The sequence below is a fragment of the Hemitrygon akajei genome, chromosome 17, assembly GCF_048418815.1.
Source record: "Hemitrygon akajei chromosome 17, sHemAka1.3, whole genome shotgun sequence".
Taxonomy (NCBI): domain Eukaryota; kingdom Metazoa; phylum Chordata; class Chondrichthyes; order Myliobatiformes; family Dasyatidae; genus Hemitrygon; species Hemitrygon akajei.
In genome coordinates, this window is record NC_133140.1 from 16,645,518 (window position 1) to 16,668,146 (window position 22,629).

The 22,629-nt window shown below is 42.5% G+C and overlaps 1 protein-coding gene across 4 annotated transcripts in view; it reads right to left on the reverse strand.

The window, feature by feature from the left end:
- Positions 1–22,629, reverse strand: part of fbxl9 (F-box and leucine rich repeat protein) — a 52,113-nt gene that overhangs the window by 4,287 nt on the left and 25,197 nt on the right. For all 4 annotated transcript variants that reach the window (XM_073069711.1, XM_073069713.1, XM_073069712.1 and 1 more), the window contains 2 exons: positions 21,438–21,647; positions 5,498–5,715 (listed from right to left, as the gene is read on the reverse strand). In XM_073069711.1, coding sequence (XP_072925812.1) covers positions 5,498–5,715; positions 21,438–21,647 — 428 coding nt within the window. The remainder of the gene's footprint in view (positions 1–5,497; positions 5,716–21,437; positions 21,648–22,629) is intronic.

Genomic DNA, 22,629 nt, shown 5'->3' on the forward strand with positions numbered 1-22,629 from the left:
CCTTCACTCTGTCTCCTCTTCTAGCTGCCTATCACCTCTCATGACTCTGCCTTCTTCTACTACCCATAGTGCTTTCCCCTTAGATTCCTTCTTCACCTCTCCTGCCTATCCCCTCCCTGCTTCCCCTCCCCGACCCCTTGATCTTTCCTCTGATTGGTTTTCCACCCTCCCCCCACCTTCTTTATAGGGCCCCTGCCCCCTCCTTCTTTAGTCCTGACGAAGGGTCTCGACCCGAAACGCTGACTGCTTCTTTCAACGGATGCTGCCCAACCTGCTGAGTTCATGCTTTTTTATACATCTTGATTTGACCACAGCAGCTGCAGTGTACTTTGTGTTGACTTTTTTAGTTGACTTCTGTTGGTTTTTAAAAACTTACCAATCCTCTAAGATTCAACTAATTTTTGGACTTACTTTTCCCTTGTCAGTCATGGTCACCTCATCATCCATTTAGAATACTTCTTCATTTTTGGGATGAATCTATCCTTTCGAATTGGCTCCAGAAACTGCAGCCAATGCTGTTCTGCTGTCATGCTTCCTAATGTCTCCTTCCAATCAACTTTGGCCAGCTCCACTCTCATGCCTTTATAGTGCCCTTTACTCCACTGTAATACTGATGATATATATGACTTTATCTTCTCCCTCTTCAAAGGCAGGGTGAATTCTATCATATTATGATCACTGTCTCCTAAGTGTTCCTTCACCTGAAGCTCCCTAATCAAAACTGGTTAATTACACAACAACCAACCCAGGATTGACTTTCTCCTTGTGGGCTCAACCACAAGCTCCTCTAAAAAGCCATGTTGTAGGCATTCCACAAATCTCCTCTCTTGGGATCCAGCACCAACCTGATTTTCCAAATCTACCTGCGTATTGAAATTCCCCATGACAATTCCAACATTGCATTTTTTACATGTCACTTCTATCTCCAGTTGTACTTTATATCCCATATCCAGGCTCATGCGAAAGCAAAATTTGCATTCTTGCCATCCTGTGTAAAAATGTGAGTTCCTTGAACTCCTTACTAATACACACAAATGGAAACAAGAAGATAAAGAACTTTGATTTAGGGCCACACAATAGCGTAGCATTAGTGGAACACTTTATAGCAGCCAGTTGTAAGATCAGGGTTTGATTCTCACCACTGTCTGTAAGGAGTTTATACATTCTCCACATGATCAAGTGGGTTTCCTCTGGGTGATTCAGTTTCCTCCCATATTGGAAAGACGAGTAGTTAGACTTAGTAAGTTGTGGACATGCCATGTTGCTGCCAGAAGCAACCCAGCACAATTCTCGTTGATTTGATATGACACAAACATACATATGCTTCAACATACATGTGACAAATAAAGCTACCGTAGATTCCGGACTACAGAGCGCACCTGATTTTTAGCCGCTGGCACTAATTTTAGAAATAAAATCATTTTTTTAAATGTAAAGGCCGCACCGGATTTTAGGCCGCACCGGATTTTCGGCCGCAGGTGTCCCACGTTGTAATATGAGATATTTACACAGAAAGATATTACACGTGAGGATTTTTTTAACTTTTAATTAAATCCATATGGTAACAAAAACAAATACATATTGCAAATGCTTTTTTTCGAACCGTGCCCGTACGCGGCTACTTTTAAATATACGTTGCGTATACTTCTTTACTGAACAACATTCCAATATCTCCTAACGACTGGTAAAAAATATATATACTGCAGCCTACCAGGAAAAGTTATTGATACCTTTAACTTAAAAGCAGAGTTCGCTCGGATCCAAAGCCGCTCGCGTAATGCCGCTCCCCCCCTCCTTTCCGTTTCATCGCAAACGGCATTTAAAAGCAGATTTCGCTCAGATCCAAAGCCGCTCCGCCGCTCGACCCCCTCCGTCCCGTTTCATCGCAAACGGCATTTTCCCACAAGACGCCGCGAAACCGGGTGTGTCGTCATAGCATCCCGCGATGTAGTACAGAAAACAAATATAGTTTAAACTAAGAGGGTAGGTAGCACAATGCTTCGAGTGTTTTCCATGTTGATGAGGGTGAGTACAAATGACTGATTTACAATAATTTAATTGTGAAAGTGCGCTTGATTTATCGTACAATTTCATTGGACCTCTGTGAACTACTCATCAATTTTATTGGTCTACTGTTACGAGGCAAAATGTTTACGAGGCGGCATGAAAAAAAATAATGCATTAGCCGCTCCGGATTATTGGCCGCAAAGTTCAAAGCTGTTCAAAATGTGGGAAAAAAGTAGCGGCTTAAAATCCGGAATCTACGGTAATCTCTATCTCTTTAATTGCACCACCACACCCAGCAAAGTTTTACTGAAAGCAAAGTACTTTGCAGAGAAGCACCCAGTGAACAGTTACAAATAGATAATCCCTGCAATGGTGCTGCTGATGAGGCAGTGCTGATCAGGACACCAGAGCTCTTGTAATATCAATCATTATGACATTGTAGCCATTACTGAAACTTGGCTACAGGAGGGGCAGGACTGGCAGCTTAATGTTCTAGGGTTCCAATGTTTCAGACGTGATAGAGGCAGAGGGATGAAGGGTGGGGGGGGAGGGGGTGGCTTTGCCAGTCAGGGAAAATGTTACAGCAGTGCTCAGGCAGGACAGATGAGAGGGCTTGTTTACCGAGGCCATATGGGTGGAGCTGAGAAACAGGAAAAGTATGACCACATTAATGGGGTTGTATTATAGACCACCCAATAGTCAGCGAGAATTGGAAGAGCAGAGAGATAGCAGACAACTGCAGGAAACATAAAATTGTGATAGTAGGGGATTTTAATTTTCCACGTATTGATTGGGACTCCCATACTGTTAAAGGTCTAGACAGGTTAGAGTTTGTAAAATGAGTTCAGGAAAGTTTTCTAAATCAATATATAGAGGTACTGACTAGAGAGGATGCAATATTAGATCTCCTATTAGGAAATGAGTTAGGACAGGTGACGGAAGTGTGTGTAGGGGAACACTTTGGTTCCAGTGATCATAACATCATTAGTTTCAACTTGATCATGGATAAAGATAAATCTGGTCCTCGGGTTGAGGTTCTAAACTGGAAAAAGGCCAAGGTTGAAGAAATGAGAAAAGATCTAAAAAGCGTGGATTGGGACAGGTTGTTCTCCGGCAAGAATGTCATTGGTAAGTGGGAGGCCTTCAAAGGAGAAATTTGTATGCAGAGATTGTATGTTCCTGTCAGCATTAAAGGCAAAGTGAATACGAATAAGGAACCTTGGTTCTCTAGAGATATTGGAATTCTGATAAAGAAGAAGAGAGAGATCAATGACATGTATAGGAAACAGGAAGCAAATAAGGCACTTGAGGAGTATAAAAAGTGCAAAAAAACTTAACAGACAAATCAGGAGGACTAAAAGACATGAGGTAGCTTTCGCAGTCAAGGTGATGAATAATCCAAAGAGCTTCTACAGGTACATTAAGAACAAAAGGGTAGTAAGGGATAAAATTGGTCCCCTTGAAGATCAGAGTGGTCGGCTATATATGGAACCAAAAGAAATGGGGGAGATCTTCAATGAGTTTTTTGCGCCTGTATTTACTAAGGAAACTGGCATTGAGTCAGTGGGAAAAAGGCAAACAAGAGTGAGGTAATGGAACCTGTACAGATTGAAGAGGAGGAGGTGCTTGCTATCTTGAGGCAAATCAGAGTAGATAAATCCCCAGGACCTGACAGGGTATTCCCTTGGACCTTGAAGGAGACTAGTGTTGAAATTGCAGGGGCCCTGGCAGATCTATTTAAATATGTCGGTATCTATGGGTGAGGTGCTGGAGGATTGGAGGATAGCTCATGTTGTTCCGTTGTATAAAAAAGGCTCTAAAAGTAATCCGGGAAATTATAGGCTGGTAAGTTTGACCTCGGTGGTAGGTAAATTATTACAAGGAGTACAAAGAGATAGGATCTACAAGTATTTAGATAGACAGGGACTTATTAGGGAGAGTCAACACGGCTTTGTGCATGGTAGGTCATATTTAACAAATCTATTAGAGTTTTTCGAGGAGGTTATGAGGAAAGTGGATGAAGGGAAGGCAGAGGATGTTGTCTACATGGACTTCAGTAAGGCCTTTGACAAGGTCCCGCATGGGAGGTTAGTTAGGAAGATTCAGTCGCTAGGTATACATGGAGAGGTAGTAAATTGGATTAGACATTAGCTCAATGGAAGAAGTCAGAGAGTGGTAGTGGAGGATTGCTTCTCTGAGTGGAGGCCTGTGACTAGTGGTGTGCCACAGGGATCAGTGCTGGGTCCATTGTTATTTGTCATCTATATCAATGATCTGGATGATAATGTGGTAAACTGGATCAGCAAATTTGCTGATGATACAAAGATTGGAGGTGTAGTGGACAGTGAGGAAGGTTTTCAAAGCTTGCACAGGGATTTGGACCAGTTGGAAAAATGGGCTGAAAAATGGCAGATGGATTTTAATACAGACAAGTGTGAGGTATTGCACTTTAGAAGGACAAGCCAAGCTAGAACATACAAGGTAAATGGTAGGGCACTGAGGAGTGCAGTAGAACAGAGGGATCTGGGAATACAGATACAAAATTCCCTAAAGGGTAGTAAAGGGTATATAGGGTAGTAAAGAGAGCTGTTAGTACATTGGCCTTTATAAATCAAAGTATTGAGTATAAGAGTTGGAATGTTATGGTGAGGTTGTATAAGGCATTGGTGAGGCCGAATTTAGAGTATTGTGTGCAGTTTTGATCACCAAATTACAGGAAGGATATTAATAAGGTTGAAAGAGTGGAGAGAAGGCTTACAAGGATGTTGCCGGGACTTGAGAAACTGAGTTACAGAGAAAGGTTGAGTAGGTTAGGACTTTATTCCCTGGAGTGTAGAAGAATGAGGGGAGATTTGATAGAGATATATAAAATTATGATGGGTATAGATAGAGTGAATGCAAGCAGGCTTTTTCCACTGAGGCTAGGGGAGAACAAAAAACAGAGGACATGGGTTAAGGGTGAAGGGGGAAAAGTTTAAAGGGAACATTGGGGTGGGGCTTCTTCACACAGAGAGTGGTGGGAGTGTGGAATGAGCTGCCAGATGAAGTGGTAAATGCGGGCTCACTTTTAACATTTAAGAAAAACTTGGACAGGTACATGGATGAGAGGTGTATAGGGGGATATGGGCCAGGTGCAGATCAGTGGGGCTAGGCAGAAAAATGGTTCAGCACAGCCAAGAAGAGCCAAAAGGCCTGTTTCTCTGCTGTAATGTTCTATGGTTCTATCTGTTTATTAAAGAGTTTAATGCTCGGTGCAAATGACACCATCTCCACTACTACTTCATTACTGGGTGGAAATATCAGCCAAGATTCTGTACTTGAGTGGGACTTGAACACAAAACTTTCAGCTTCTATAATCGTTATGCTATCATGGGCCATGCTAATTACTCCACTTAATATTCTAATACTTGGTCACCATTGAGATAACGTTCTTATTCCAAGCAGAATGCAATAAATTTGTGAACATGATCAGTACAGATATGGCACTTACTGGACAGTGATCTTATCAAGGCAGGAGATGTCGAGGTGGCTCAGCCTCTTCAGGTGGCTGACAGCACCAATGAAGCCCTGGTCAGTTAGCTGGCTACAGTGGCTGAGGGAAAGTTGCTCCAAGCTACGGCAGTGTGTCGCAATGGATATGATGCTCTCATCTGTTATCTCACGTACCATGCTCAGTGACAGGGTCCTCAGTTCCGCAAAGCGGATTTCCTACAACAGTAATTCAAACACAAGTAACATGCAGGCACAGACCAATTTCTGTCCTTTATATAAAAGGTTACCAATTCACTGCCCTTCCGTGATATTTCTTTGTGTTTATTTACAACATCTTAAAATGTTTCAGATTACGGATTAATTCATTGATCTTACACTACATACAGAACATTAATAAAGCCATATTCAAAATACATCCACCAATAAACCAAAAGAGATAAGCATGTAAGAGATAAGACACCAAGCAGAAATAAATCTAAACCCAGAGTAGTCTGAAATCTTGAGAGATCTGTGAGTTCTGTCCATTTCTGCCATTTGCAACAAATATTGCAAATGTCACTCCACTCCACCATGACAGCATTGGTAGAAGTGACCACCGCACAGTATTTGTGGAGACAAAATCCCATCTCCACATTGAAAAAACCCTCCACTGTGTTGTATGGCACTATCACCATGCTAAATGGGATACTTCGAACAGATCTAGCAGTCCAAGGCTGGGCATCTATGAGGCACTGTGGGCCATCAGCAGCAGCAGAACTGTACTCAACCACAATCTGTAACCTCATGGTCCAGCATATCCCCCACTCTAACATTACCTGGTTCAATGAAGAGTGCAGGAGGGCATGCCGAGAACATCACCAGGCATACCTCAATATGAGGTGTCACCCTGATTAAGCCACAATACAGGACTACTTGCATGCCAAACACCATAAGCAGCCAGTAATAGGCAAAGCTCAGCGGTCCCACAACCAACAGATCAGATCAGGTCTATGCACTGTAGCCCTGCCTCATTCAGCCATGAATAGTGGTGGACAATCAAGCAATTCAGTAGAGGAGGAGGCTCCACAAATATCCCCATCCTTCATGATAGAGGTGCCAGCACACCTATGCATTAGGCTGACGCGTTTGCAACAATCATCAGTCAGAAGTGCCGAGTAGATGTTTCAGCTTGGCCTCCTCCAGAAGTCCCCAACATCCTAGATGTCAGTATGCAGCCAATCCAATTCACTCCATGTGACAGCAAGAAACAGCTGAAAGCACTGGATACTGCAAATGAAGTGGATCTAGACAAAATCCTGATAATAGTCCTGAAGACTTGCGCTCCAGAATTTGCTACACCACTAGCCAAGCTGTTTCAATACAGCTACAACACTGGCATCTACCTGGCAATGTGGAAAATTGCCCAGGTATGTCCTGTACACAAAAAACAGGACAATTACTGCCCTATCAGCCTACACTTAATCATCAGCAGAGTAATGGAAGTGGTAATCAACAGTGCTATAACCTGCTTACGGATGCCCAGTTTGGGTTCCGTTAAGGCCACTCAGCTCCTGAACTCATCATCTCCTTGGTCCAAACATGGACCAAAGAGCTAAATACCAGAGCTGAGGTGAGAGTGATAGCCCTCGACATCAAGGCAACATTTGACCAAGTATGGCATCAAGGTGCCCTAGCTAAAATGGAGTCAATGGGAATTAGGGGGAAACCCCTCTGCTGGTTGGAATCATACCTGACACAAAGGAAGGTGGTTGGAGGTCAATCATCTCATCCTCAGGACATCACTGCAGGAGATCCTCAGAGAAGTGTCCTAGGACCAACCAACTTTAGCTGCTTCATCAATGACCTTCCTTCTGTCATAAGGTTAGAAGTGGAGATGTTCGCAGATGGCTGCACAATGTTCTGCACCATTTGTGAATCCTCAGATAGTGAAGCAGTTCATAATCAAAAGCAGCAGGGCCTGAACAATTTCCAGGCTTGGGCTGACAGGTGGCAAGAAACATTCGAGCCACACAAGTGCCAGGCAATGACCATCTCCAACAAAAGAGGTTCTAACCATTGTCCCTTGACATTCGACTGCATCACCACCACTAAATCCCATACTATCAACATCCTGGAGGTTTCTGTTGACAGGCAACTGAACTGGTCTTGCCATATAAACACCGTGACTACCAGAGCAGGTCACAGGTTAGGAATTCTGCAATGTGTAACTTACCTCCTGACTCCCCAAAGCCTGTCCACCATCTGCAAGGCTCAGGTCAGGAGTGTAATAGAACACTTGCCACTTGATGGATGAATGCAGCTCCATCAACACTCAAGAAGCTTGACACATTTCAGTACAAGGTAGCCAACCTGATTGGTACCCTTTCCACAAGCACCCAATACCTCCACCATCGACGAACAGTTGCAGCACTGTGTACTATCTACAAGATGCACTGCAACCACACACCAAAATTCCTAAGGCAGCACCTTCCAGACCCATGACCACTACAGTCTAGAAGGATGAGAACAGCAGGTATCTGTGAACACCAACACAAAGTACACTGCAGATGCTGGGGTCAAAGCAACGTATAACAAGCTGGAGGAACTCAGCAGGTCAGGCAGTATCCGTGGAAATGAGCAGTCAACGTTTCGGGCCGAGACCTTTCTGAGAACACCACCACTTGGAAATCCCCCTCCAATTCATTTGGATGGTTCCTTCATTGTCGCTGGGTCAAAATCATGGAAATCCCTCCCTAACAGCACTGTGGGTGTACTTACACCTCAGGGACTGTAGCAGTTCGTGAAGGCAGCCCATCACCACCTTCGCAAGGGCAACTAAGGATTGGCAATAAATGCTGGCTTAACTGGTGATGCCCACATCCCATAAATGAATACATTTATTAAAAACTCTTCAAAAGGGAGAGAGGCAGAAGAAAAGAAATTATAGGCCGGTTGGTCTTACCTCAGTGGCTGAGAAGATGTTGGAGATGATTGTTAAAGATCAGGTTTCGGCTTTTTTTTCATTGTGCGTTATTGTGTGTAGCTTGTGCCCTCGCACTGTTTTGGATTGTGGGCCCTGTGTGTCTTTTGATATGGTTAACATGGGTGCTGCTGTTGGAGGCCACCCTGTGAGGTTTATTTCTTGGAATGTAAAGGGACTCAATGGTTCTGTTAAAAGAGCTAAAGTTTTCTCTCATCTGAAACAATTAAAAGCAGATATACTATTTCTACAAGAGACACATTTAAGAGTGGAAGACCATAATAGACTCCATAAAGCATGGATTAGTCAGGTTTTTCATTCCAGATTTAATAGTGTGGCCAGGGGGGTGGCAATATTAAGCACCAAAAGAATGCAGTTTACACCATCTTATGTAATCAGTGACCCTATTGGTCACTTTATTATAGTCTCTGGATCTCTTTTTCAGATACCTGTCATTTTGGTAAATGCTTATGCCCCTAATTGGAATGACGTCCACTTTGCAAATAATGTTTTGTCATCAATACCTAACCTGAATACACACCAGTTAATCTTTTCAGGAGATTTGAACTGTGCTATTGACCCACTGCTTGATAGGTCTAGCTCTGTGGGAACATCTTCTGGTATGGCAAAGGCCTTCTCCATGTTTATTCAATAAAATGGTTATATGGATCCATGGAGATTTTTGAATCCATCGGTTAGGCAATTCTCTTTTTTTCCCTCATGTTCACCACTCCTATTCCAGGCTAGACTATTTCTTTATAGATAGCTCCTTGATACCAGTGATTAGAAAAATTGAGTACACTGCTATAGTTATATCTGATCACTCACCCGTGAAACTAGACCTATGTTTTCCTTTAAACATTAGAGAATAGCCTCTGTGGAGACATAATCCCCTTGTGCTTTCCAATGAGAAATCTTGTAGTTATATATCGGCTAACATTAACACATTCTTCGAGTCTAACAAAACTGAGTCAGTATCGTACTCTTTACTTTGGGAAACTTTAAAAGCTTACTTGAGGGGTCAAATAATATAGTATACTTCACATGCCAATAAAAAGCGTAGGAAGGAAATGCAAGTGTTATCGCAATCTATTTTGGACCTGGATAGGCAATATTCTGAGGCACCCACTGCAGAATTATATAAAAGCCGGGCTGATTTGCAAGTGAAGTATAATCTTCGATCTACAAACCTATCAGAACAATTAATGTTTAAGACACGTGGCCTCTATTATGAATATGGTAACATGGCGAGCTCATCAGGTGAAGCGTCAATCTGCATCACAACTTATTCCCCAGATAGGAGACATGAACCAAAACTTGACAAGCAATCCAAAAGAGATTAATAACATCTTTGCATACCTCTCTGTATACCTCAGAGTTCTCCTCAGATATAACAAATATGGAATGTTTTTTAGATAATTTAGGAATATCAACTCTTGAACCAGAGGAGGTGGAGAATTTAGATCGGGCTCTTGGGCAGGAAGAGACTAATAATGCCATTATGGCTATGCATAGTGGTAAGACCCCAGGTCCTGATGGTTATCCAATGGAATTTTATTAGAAATTTAAGGATAAGCTCATACCAGTCCTTCCAGAAGTGTTTCAGGAATCTTTGGAGAATGGTTCCTTACCCCCTACTGTTTCACAGGCATCTATTTCACTTCTTCTTAAAAAGGACAAGTGAACTTGGGAGTCCTTGTGCAGGATTCTGAACGGTTAACTTGCAGGTTGAGTCGGTAATGAGAAAGGCTTATATGATGTTAGCATTCAGTTCAAGAGGACTAGAATATAAAAAGAGGATGTAATGGAGAGGCTTTATAAGGCACTGGTGAGGCCAAGCTTTGAGCAGTTTTTGGGTCCCTTATCTAAGAAAGGACGTGCTTACTTTGGAGAGGGTTCAAAGGAGGTTCACGAAAATGATTCTGGGAATGAAAAGCTTATCATATGAGGAGTGCTTGATGGCTCTTGGCCTGTACTCACCAGAATTTAGAAGAATGAGAGGGGAATCTCATTGAAACCTATTGAATGTTGAAAGGCCTCGATAAAGTGGATGTGGAGAGAACATTTCTTATAATGAGGGAGTACAGGACCAAAGGGCACAACCTTAGAATTGAGAGTGTCCATTTAGAACAGAGATGAAGAAGAACTTCCTTAACCAGTGGGTGAAGAATCTGTGGAATTCTTTGCCACAGGTGGCTGTGAAGGACAGGTCATTGCATATATTTAAGGCGGTGGTTGATAGATTCTTGATAAGTCAGGACATGAAATGTTACGAGGAAAAGGCAGGAGAATGGGGATGAGAGGTAAATGGTGACATTCAAATGGTGAAGTGGACTCTATTGGTTGAATGGCCTAATTATGCTCCCCTATATCATATGGCCTTATCTTGTGATCTGAACTACTTACTGGATAATGAAAGAAATTACCGTAGATTCTGGACTACAGAGCGCACCTGATTATAAGCCGCAGGCTCTAATTTTAGAAAGAAAATCAATTTTGTACTTGTACAAGCCGCACCGGATTTTAAGCCGCAGGTGTCCCACGTTGTAATATGAGATATTTACACAGAAAGATATTACATGTGAGGATTTTTTAACTTTTAATTAAATCCGTATGGTAACATAAACAAATACATATTGCAAATGCTTTTTTTCGAACCGTGCCTGTAACACGGCTACTTTTAAATATACATACGTATCGGTAACACACAAATTACGTTGCGTATACTTTTTTACTGAACAGTGCACGAACAACATTCCAATATCTAACGACTGGTAAAAAAATATATACTGCAGCCTACCAGGAAAAGTTATTGATCGCCTTTAACTTAAAAGCTGCATCATATGTTTGCAGCGTTCTCGCGCGGGTCTAATGCGCTCGCCCCCTCCTTTCCGTTTATCGCAAACCGGTATTTTCCCCACAAGACGCGGCGAAACCGGATGTGACGTCATAGCATCCCGGGATGTAGTACAGAAAACAAATATACTTAAAACACTTCTAACTTTAACTAGAAAATACTAACAAATGAATTACTAAGCGAAAATATTATAAACTAAATAACTGCCATAAAGGCAGCACAATGCTTTTCTTCGAGTGTTTTCCATGTTGATGAGGGTGAGTACAAATGACTGATTTACAATAATTTAATTGTGAAAGTGCACTTGATTTATCGTACAATTTCATTGGACCTCTGTGAACTACTCATCAATTTTATTGGTCTACTGTTACGAGGCAAAATGTTTTTGGTGGCATGAAAAAAAAAACATGCATTAGCCGCACCGTAGTAAAGGCCGCAGTGTTCAAAGCTGTTCAAAGCGTGGGAAAAAAGTAGCGGCTTATAATCCGGAATCTACGGTAGGTTCAATAAAAACAGCATTATCCTCCTTTAACAGTAGGGGCAGACAACTACAGAACTCTGCTGCAAATTTTCAGATCTACTTACCCAGTCCATCAATGATTGCTTTAGTTGATCATCATAAACAACATAAAATTAGTAGTAGCTTTGTCATTTAATTCAATTAATCTAACAGGAGAAAATGGACTCTTTGCAGAATACACAACATGCTGGAGGAACTCAGCAGTCAGGTAGCATCTGTGGAAACGAGCAGTCAACGTTTCAGGCCGAGACCTTTCATCAGGACTGAAGAGGGCCCTATAAAGAAGGTGGAGGGAGGGTGGGAAGGAGAAGGCTGGTAGGTGCCAGGTGAAAAACCAGTAAGGGAAAAGATCAAGGGGCGGGGGAGGGGATAGATAGATAGATAGATAGATACTTTATTCATCCCCATGGGGAAATTCAACTTTTTTTCCAATGTCCCATACACTTGTTGTAGCAAAAATAGGCAGGAAAGGTGAAGAAGGAATGTAAGGGGAAAGCACTATGGGTAATAGAAGGAGGCGGAACCATGAGGGAGGTGATCGGCAGCTGGAGGAGGAGGCAGAGTGAAACTGGGATGGGGGAAGGGTGGGAGAGGGAATTACCGGATGTTGGAGAATTCAACTTTCATGCCAAGGGGCTGGAGACTACCCAGATGGTATATGAGGTGTTGCTCCTCCAACCTGAGTTTGGCTTCATCACAGCAGTACAGGAGGCCATGTATGGACATATCAGAATGGGAATGTGAAGCAGAGTTGAAGTGGGTGGCAACTGGGAGATCCTGTCTGTTGTAGTGGACAGAGTCGAGGTGCTTGACAAAGCGGTCCCTCAATCTGCATCAGGTCTCACCGATGTAGAGGACGCCACACCGGGAGTACCAGATGCAACAGATGACACTAACAGACTCACAAGTGAAGTGTTGCCTCACCTGGAAGGACTGTTTTGGGCCCTGAATGATGGTAAGAGATGAGGTGTAGGAACAGGTGTACCACTTACGCTTCCACGGATAAGTGCTAGGTGGGAGAGCTGTGGAGAGGGACGTGTGGACCAGGGAGTCACCGAGGGAACGATCCCTGCGGAAAGTGAAGAGGGGTAGAGAGGGAAAGATGTGCTTAGTGGTGGGGTCCTGTTGAAGGTGGCGGAAGTTGTGGAGGATAATGTGCTGGATCCGGAGGCTGGTGGGGTGGTAGGTGAGGACAAAGGGAACTGTGTTCCTGTTGTGTTGATGGGAAGATGGGGCAAGGGCCGAACTGTTCGTTTCCATGGATGCTGCCCAACCTGCTGAGTTCCTCCAGTGTGTTGTGCATGTTGTTTTGACCCCAGCATCTGCAGAGTTTGTGGTTAGGACTCTTTGCTGCGATTGCTGTAGTTAGACTTCGCCTAGAGGACAGTTCTCTGTGTCCATTTCAAGAACATCACAACCAGGACGGAGTATGACTCTTTTTCCCTTTCTCTAAAGTTGTAATAAACCTGCTTCACTACCAAGTCCTCTCCCGGTCAGAAATGAAATGGCCAACAATAGGTGACAAAGGAATGTGTTGGTGAGCACTTTGGGTCCAGTGATCACAATGCCATTAGTTTCAATATAATCATGGAAAAGAATAGGTCTGGACCCAGGGTTGAGATTTTTGATTGGAGAAAGGCTAACTTTGAGGAGATGTGAAAGGATTTAGAAGGAGTGGATTGGGACAATTTGTTTCATGGGAAGGGTGTAATAGAGAAATGGAGGTCATTTAAAGGTGAAATTTTGAGGGTACAGAATCTTTATGTTCCTGTTAGGTTAAAAGGAAAGGTTAAAAGTTTGAGAAAGCCATGGTTTTCAAGAGATATTGGAAACTTGGTTTGGAAAAAGAGAGAGATCTACAATAAATATAGGCAGCATGGAGTAAATGAGGTGCTCGAGGAATATAAAGAATGTAAAAAGAATCTTAAGAAAGAAATTAGAAAAGCTAAAAGATATTAGGTTGCTTTGGCAAGTAAGGTGAAAATAAATCCAAAGGGTTTCTACAGTTATATTAATAGCAAAAGGATAGTGAGGGATAAAATTGGTCCCTTAGAGAATCAGAGTGGACAGCTATGTGTGGAGCCGAAAGAGATGGGGGAGATTTTGAACAATTTCTTTTCTCTGGTACTCACTAAGCAGAAGGATATTGTGTAAGGTAAGGGAAACAAGTAGGGTAGTTATGGAAACTATGATGATTAAAGAAGAGGAAGTGCTGGCACTTTTAAAGAATATAAAAAAGGATAAGTCTCCGGGTCCTGACAGGATATTCCCTAGGACCTTGAGGGAAGTTAGTGTAGATATAGCAGGGGCTCTGACAGAAATACCTCATTAGAAAGGGGATTGTGCCAGAGGATTGGCGTATTGCTCATGTGGTTCCATTGTTTAAAAAGGGTTCTAAGAGTAAGCCTAGCAATTATCGGCCTGTAAGTTTGATGTCAGTGGTGGGTAAATTAATGGAAAGTTGACAAGGGTAAAGCAGAGGATGTTGTCTATAAGGACTTCTGTAAGGCCTTTGACAAGGTTCAGCAGGGAAGGTTAGTTAGGAAGGTTCAATCGTTAGGTATTAATATTGAAGTAGTAAAATGGATTCAACAGTGGCTGGATGGGAGATGCCAAAGAGTAGTGGTGGATAACTGTTTGTCAGGTTGGAGGCCGGTGACTAGTGGTGTGCCTCAGGCATCTGTACTGGGTCCAATGTTGTTTGTCATATACATTAATGATCTGGATGATGGGGTGGTAAATTGGATTAGTAAGTATGCAGATGATACTAAGATAGGTGGCATTGTGGATAATGAAGTAGGTTTTCAAAGCTTGCAGAGAGATTTAGGCCAGTTAGAAGAGTGGGCTGAAAGATGGTAGATGGAGTTTAATGCTGATAAGTGTGAGGTGCTACATTTTGGTAAGACTGATCAAAATAGGACATACTTGGTAAATGGTAGGGCATTGAGGAATGCAGTAGAACAGAGTGATCTAGGAATAATGGTGCATAGTTCCCTGAAGGTGGAATCTCATGTGGATAGGGTGGTGAAGAAAGCTTTTGGTATGCTGGCCTTTATAAATCAGAACATTGAGTATAGGAGTTAGGATGTAATGTTAAAATTGTACAAGGCATTGGTAAGGCCAAATTTGGAGTATTGTGTACAGTTCTGGTCACCAAATTATAGGAAAGATGTCAACAAAATAGAGAGAGTACAGAGGAGATTTACTAGAATGTTACCTGGGTTTCAGTACCTCAGTTACAGAGAAAGGTTGAACAAGTTAGGTCTTTATTTTTTGGAGCGTAGAAGGTTGAGGGGGGACTTGATAGAGGGATTTAAAATTATGAGGGGGATAGATAGAGTTGATATGGATAGGCTTTTTCCACTGAGAGTAGGGGAGATTCAAACAAGAGGACATGAGTTGAGAGGGGGCAAAAGTTTAGGGGTAACATGAGAGGGAACTTCTTTACTCAGAGAGTGGTAGCTGTGTGGAACGAGCTTCCAGTAGAAGTTGTAGAGGCAGGTTTGATATTGTCATTTTATTAAAAAATTGGATAGGTATATGGGCAGAAAAGGAATGGAGGGTTATGGGCTGAGTGCAGATCGGTGGGATTAGGTGAGAGTAAGCGTTCGGCACGAACTAGAAGCGCCGAGATGGCCTGTTTCAGTGCTGTAATTGTTATATGGCTATATGGTAATTGAGTAGGCTTGAGTAGGAAATTTCAGATTTAAGTAGGCTAATAGCTGGGGTACTTTGCCCAGGTCTAAGCATCAAGGCATAAGATGTATTTCAAGTCTTACAAAGAGCACAAGAAAGATTTTTCTTCTTACTTATTCAGTCATGGAGATGCAATGCCTACACTCATTATCCATAACTAACAAGAGGAAGCTAAGAATCAACCACATTGGTGGATTAGGAGTTATATGGAGTCAACCAAGTAGAATGGAGAATTATCCTTCCTTCAAGTGACCCATTTAGCTTTGTTGTTCCTTTTTCAGGTGGCATTTTTGCCGTTTTTGTAGCATTTGTCTGTTTTTTACGAGGCAAATTATTAGCTTGATGCTCAACCCAGCACAGACAGAAAGTTGGCAAGGAGACAGCTGGATTCAAAAATTGGGACCACTTGCCTTGAAGTCCAGTGGTGCTACCACTGCACCATCAGCCGGTAATGTGGCTTTCTTAAACTCTAGAAACTAAGTTCAGTAACAAATATTATACTACTGCATCCATCATGACAAGGATGTGGAGAAACTATAAAAACTTGGTTGTTCTCCCTAGCACAGAGACTAGGTGGTACCTCAAACCTATGAAAGAGATTTTAATAGATTAGATGGAAATAAATCATCTTCCCTGTTCAGAGAGTCAATGGAAGATTTTGATGAAAAGATAATTAGAAAAGCAAATGGGGGGGATGCGGAATGGAAGCTTTATTTTTTTTAAATAACACAGCGAGTTGTAACAATCGAGAATGTATTGCCTGAAAGAAAAAGTGTAGATAGGCTCAATTATTTTAAAAATAGACGTTATATATAAAGTGACTAGCAATGATTTGTAGGGTTGGAGGAAAAGATTAGGAGATCACAATTAAATGAAAAACTTTTTCAAAGGGGTGGCACACAACAATGCCATTAATGGACTTCTGTATAATTATATTCTCCAAGTCTATCCCAGCAGGCACTTAACAAAGGTAAAACTATGGAAATTCACAATCCAATTGCTCAGAAGTCCTGATGGTATAAACTTGGAACATCAAAGCCCCTTTTTCCCCATTCTCCTTTTAAACTCATTAGGGCTCTGTTTCCCCACAGCCTTTTAAAATTCACTGGGGGCTCTGTTTTCCCACTTTCCCTTTGAACTCACCAAAGGCTCTGTTTCCAACTCTCCCCTTAAACTCACTGGTCCTAATTCCTGCTTTCGTTTAAACTCATTGTGCCCCTATTTCCCACTCTCCCTTTAAACTGACCAAGTTATGTTTGGCATGCTCCCTTTAAACATAAAAACATAGAAAACCTAGAGCACAATACAGGCCCTTCAGCCCACAAGGTTGTGCCAAACAAGTCCGTACCCTAGAAATTACTAGTCTTACCTTTAGCCCTCTATTTTATTAAGTTCCATGCACCTATCCAAAAGTCACTTAAAAGACCCTATCATATCTGCCTCCGCCACCTTTGCCGGCAGCTCATTCCACATACTTGCCACTCTCTACATATAAAACGTACCCCTGACATCTCCTCTGTACCTACTCCCCAGCACCTTAAACCTGTGTCCTCTTGTGGCAACCATTTCAGGAAAAAGTCTCTGACTATCCACACGATCAACACCTCTCAACATCTTCCACACCTCTATCAAATCACCTCTCATCCTCCGTCGCTCCAAGGAGAAAAGGCCGAGTTCACCCAACTTGTTTTCATAAGACATGCTCCCCAATCCACACAACATACTTGTAAATCTCCTCTGCACCCTTTCTATGGCTTCCACATCCTTCCTGTAGTGAGGCAACCTGAACTGAGCATAGTACTCCAAGTGGGGTCTGACCAGGGTCCTATATAGCTGCAACATTACCACTTAGCTCCTAAATTCAATTCCACAACTGATGAAGACCAATACACTGTATACCTTCTTAACCACTGAGTCAACCTGTGCAGCTGCTTTGAGTGTCCTATGGACTCGGACCCCAAGATCCCTCTGATCCTCCACACTACCAAGAGTCTTACCATTGATACTATATTCTGCCATCATATTTGACCTACCAAATGAACCACTTCACACTTATCTGAGTTGAACTCCATCCGCCGCTTCTCAGCCCAGTTTTGCATCCTATCAATGTCCCACGGTAAACTCTAACAGCCCTCCACTCTATCCACAACACCTCCAACCTTAGTGTCATCAGCAAACTTACTAACCCATCCCTCCACTTCCTCATCCAGGTCATTTATAAAAATCACGAAGAGTAAGGGTCCCAGAACAGATCCCCGAGGCACTCCACTGGTGACCGACCTCCATGCAGAATATGACCTGTCTACAACCACTCTTTGCCTTCTGTGGGCAAGCCAGTTCTCGATCCACAAAGCAATGTCCCCTTGGATCCCATTATTTTCTCAATAAGCCTTGCATGGGGTACCTTATCAAATGCCTTGCTGAAATCCATATACACTACATCTACTGCTCTTCCTTCATCAATATGTTTAGTCACATCCTCAAAAAATTCAATCAGGCTCATAAGGCACGACCTGCCCTTGACAAAGCCGTGCTGACTATTCCTAATCATATTATACCTCTCCAAATGTTCATAAATCCTGCCTCTCAGGATCTTCTCCATCAACTTACCAACCACTGAGGTAAGACTCACTGGTCTATAATTTCCTGGGCTATCTCTACTCCCTTTCTCGAATAAAGGAACAACATTCGCAACCCTCCAATCCTCTGGAACCTCTCCCGTCCCTATTGATGATGCAAAGATCATCACCAGAGGCTCAGCAATCTCCTCCCTCGCCTCCCACAGTAGCCTGGGGTACATTTCATTCGGGCCCGGCGACTTATCCAACTTGATGCTTTCCAAAAGCTCCAGTACATCCTCTTTCTTAATATCTACATGCTCAAGCTTTTCAATCTGCTGCAAGTCATCACCATCATCACCAAGAGCCTTTTTCATAGTGATTACTGAAGTAAAGTATTCATTAAGTATCTCTGCTATTTCCTCCGGTTCCATACACTGTCATATTTGATAGGTCCTATTCTTTCACGTCTTATCCTCCTGCTCTTCACACACTTGTAGAATGCCTTGGGGTTTTCCTTAATCCTGCCCGCCAAGGTGTTCTCATGGCCCCTTCTGGCTCTCCTAATTTCCTTCTTAAGCTCCTTCCTGTTAGCCTTATAATCTTCTAGATCTCTAACATTACCTAGCTCTCTGAACCTTTTGTAAGCTTTTCTTCTTGAATAGATTTATTACCACCTTTATTCACCACGGTTCCTGCACCCTACCATAACTTCCCTTTCTCATTGGAATGTACCTACGCAGAACTTCACACAAATATTCCCTGAACATTTGCCACATTTCTTCCGTAGTTTTCCCTGAGAACATGCTTCCAATTTAAGTTTCCAATTCCCTGCCTGATAGCTTCATAATTCCCCTTACTCCAATAAATGTGTTTCTAACTTGCCTGTTCCTATCTCTCTCCAATGCTATGGTAAAGGAGATAGAATTATGATCACTATCTCCAAAATGCTCTCCCACTGAGAGATCTGACACCTGACCAGGTTCATTTCCCAATACCAAATCAAGTACAGCCTCTCTTCTTGTAGGCTTATCTACATATTGTGTCAAGAAACCTTCCTGGACACACCTAACAAACTCCACTCCATCTAAACCCCTTAGTCTAGGGAGATGCCAATCTATATTTGGGAAAATAAAATCTCCCATCACGACAACTCTGTTATTTTTACACCTTTCCAGGATCTGTTTCTCTATCTGTTCCTCGATATCCGTGTTACTATTGGGCAGCCTATAAAAAACACCCAGTAAAGTTATTGACACCTTCTTGTTCCTAATCTCCACCCACAGAGTGAATAATGCCCTATTCATAATGCAGTCTTATGCCCTTTCAGAAGCCAACCAGGCAATGGTTAAGCTATGACCTGGAGGGTCTCTGTTGGTTCCACTGAGTGACACTGTACATAGACAATCCCTCCATGACGTCCACCTTTTCTGCAGCCGTGACACTATCTCTGATCAACAGTGACACACCCCCACCTCTTTTGCCTCTCTCCCTGTCCTTTCTGAAATATCTAAACCTGGAACTTTAAGTAACCATTCCTGTCCCTGAGCCATCCAAGTCTCTGTAATGGCCACCACATCATATCTGCAAGTACTGATCCACGCTTTCAGCTCATCCACTTTGTTCACAACATTCCTTGCATTAAAATACATACATTTCAAACCTTTGGTTTGAGCGCGTCCCTTCTCTATCACCTGCCTATCCTCCCTCACATGCTGTCTACTATCTTTCTCTATTTGAGAGCCAGACGCCTCTTCCACGGTCTCTTCAGTTTGGAACCTGAGAACGTTTCTATCACAAACAAACCTTTGATTTCTGTCTACACAAGCAGTCCTCGCATGACCTTTATCCTCCTCCACCTCACCATCTGCTCTAACACTCTGGTTCCCCTCCCCCTGCATATCTAGTTTAAACCTCCCAGAACAGCACTAGCTAACCTACCCGCAAGGATGTTAGTCCCCTTCCAGTTCAGGTGCAAACCATCTTGTTGGAATAGGTCCCATCTTCCCTGGAACAAAGCCCAATTGTCCAGAAACATGAAGCCCTCCTTCCTGCACCATCTCCTTAGCCACGTATTTAGCTTCCTCATTAGCACGTGGCACGGGGAGCAATCCTGAGATTACAACCCTGAGGTCCTGTCCTTCAGCTTTGCACCTAACTCCCTAAACTCTCTTTGCAGGACCTCCTCCTTCTTCCTATCCACATCATTGCTCCCTACATGGACGACATCAGTCTGCTCACCCTCCTTCCTGAGAATACCAAGAACTCAATCCAAGATATCACAGACCCTGGCGCCAGGGAGGCAACAGATCATCCAAGATCTCTCCCACAGAACCTCTTATCTGTCCCCCTAACTATTGAATCCCCTATCACTACTACTCTCCTCTTTTCCCTCCTTCCTTTCTGAGCTGAGGGTCCAGTCTCAGTGCCAGAGACGCGACCACTACAACTTGTCCCTGGTAGGTCGTCACCACCAACAGTATCCAAAACGGTATACTTATTGTTGATGGGAACGGCCACAGGGGTGCTCTGCTCTTCCTGTCTATTCCCCTTCCCTCTCCTGACAGTCACCCAGCTACCTGCCTCCTGACTTTTAGGGGTGACCATCTCCCTGAAATTCCTGTCTATTTCTGCCTCTGCCTCATGAATGATCCAAAGTTCATCCAGCTCCAGCTCGGTTTGTCAAGAGCTGCAGCTGGATGATTGTGTTGTCCCTGACTTCCCACATTCTGCATACGGAGCACTCGACTGCCCTAACTGCTGCCTCCATTACTCCTAAATTAATTAAAGGAACTTATCCAGCCTTACCTCACTTGCAGCAAGCTCATCTTCAGCCTCCGCTCGCCGAAGCCTCTTGAGCCAAAGCTTCAAAGTTCCACTCCTACCCTGAGCCACTCACACCACTGGCCGCTCCTCTTCAGTTACCCATCCTTTTATTTGTCCCTGTCAATTATCTCATGAGCCCTTCGCTCCTCCTCTTCCTGCAGCAACGGTTTCTCGATCAAACCTACTCGGCTCACTAAAAATATGTTAAGCTGCAGTGTAGCAATAAAACAAACTAACTAAAAGTGAGTTGGTGATTTACTTTTTTTAAAATTATTATTAGTATTTCTTCTATATTAAGTATTGCATTGAACTGCTGCTGCTAAGTTAACAAATTTCATGATAAACCTGATTCTGATTCTAAAAGGATTAATATCATATTGTCTGGCGATCTGCCAGTGCAGCACTACCAAAGTCCAGAAGGTACCAGACTATTAGGGTTTTACTGTAAGATATATATTTTAATCAGCTGTTTCCATTCTTAAGTACACAGGCTATGTGTCTCAGCAATGCCCTGTGCAGTACCTTCATTATGCTGGTATCTGTTAGCTTGGTACATGCAAACAGACTGAGCTCCTTGAGATGTGTTAATGCACTAAGCGAAGCTTGCTTGTTCCCCTTGGAGGTCTCAGTATAAGATTCAGTTATGACTTGGGGCTTTTTGTCACAATCCTTGGGAGAAGCAAGAAATCTCATATTACTGAAGTTCCTACTGAGCTCTGGTTCATCATCACCCTGAAAGATGGGCAAAAAATACACGTCAGATACATTCTTTAAATCTTGTTCAAATAGCACATTTAAACTGCATGATACAAACAACAGGTTTACTTTGTGCCATACTCATCAACAGGTTTCACTCACATCACTCCAATCTGTTGACACTCATGCACTTGCTTTCCTATTAAATGGACAACTGCTGTTCATCTCAACCACATCTTGTGATTCAAAGCTGCCTATTCTAACCACTATTAATACTAAAAATCACATATCAACACAGGACCATAATCCTTCAACAAATCAAGACAAATTCAGAAAGAGCAAATCTACAGCAGATTACACCTAAAATGTTGAGCTACTTGTTATAATATGTAGATTATAACACTAAATTGTTATAATACTAACAAGTAGGTTAATACAGATTATAATAAGTAAGTTGCCAATACACTAATACAATGTCAGACTATAAATTGTTTAGATTGCAGAATTGTGTATTACAATCTTTGTGCTATTAGCATCATGTAAAGATATTTGTAATCATGCTAATTTTATGGTGCACAATGGGATTAAGTATATTAAGGTTCAACATTTGTATGAAAAAAGTGGATTATCAAACTACTCAATGCTTGTGCTAAAATATATCTGGTTTGCTTTCAATGTCAACTAAAGCTTTCCACATCAGGACAGCAGGGTGGTTTAGCCAGTAAAGCTGCTGCCTCACAGCTCTAGACACCTCAATTCAATTGATGTTGGTGTGGAGTTTGCATAATTTTACTGTGACTGCATGGATTTCCTTCTGGTCCTCCCATATCCCATAGAGGTGTGAGTTGGTGGGTTAATTGGCGACTATAAACCCTAATATATATGTGGTATCTGGAATTAACTGATAAAATGTGCAGAGAGTTTTAAAAAATGGGATGAAAGTAGGATTACTGTAAATTGGTGACTGATGGTTGGCACAGTCAGTGGGCAGAAGTACTTGTTTCCATGCTAAACATCA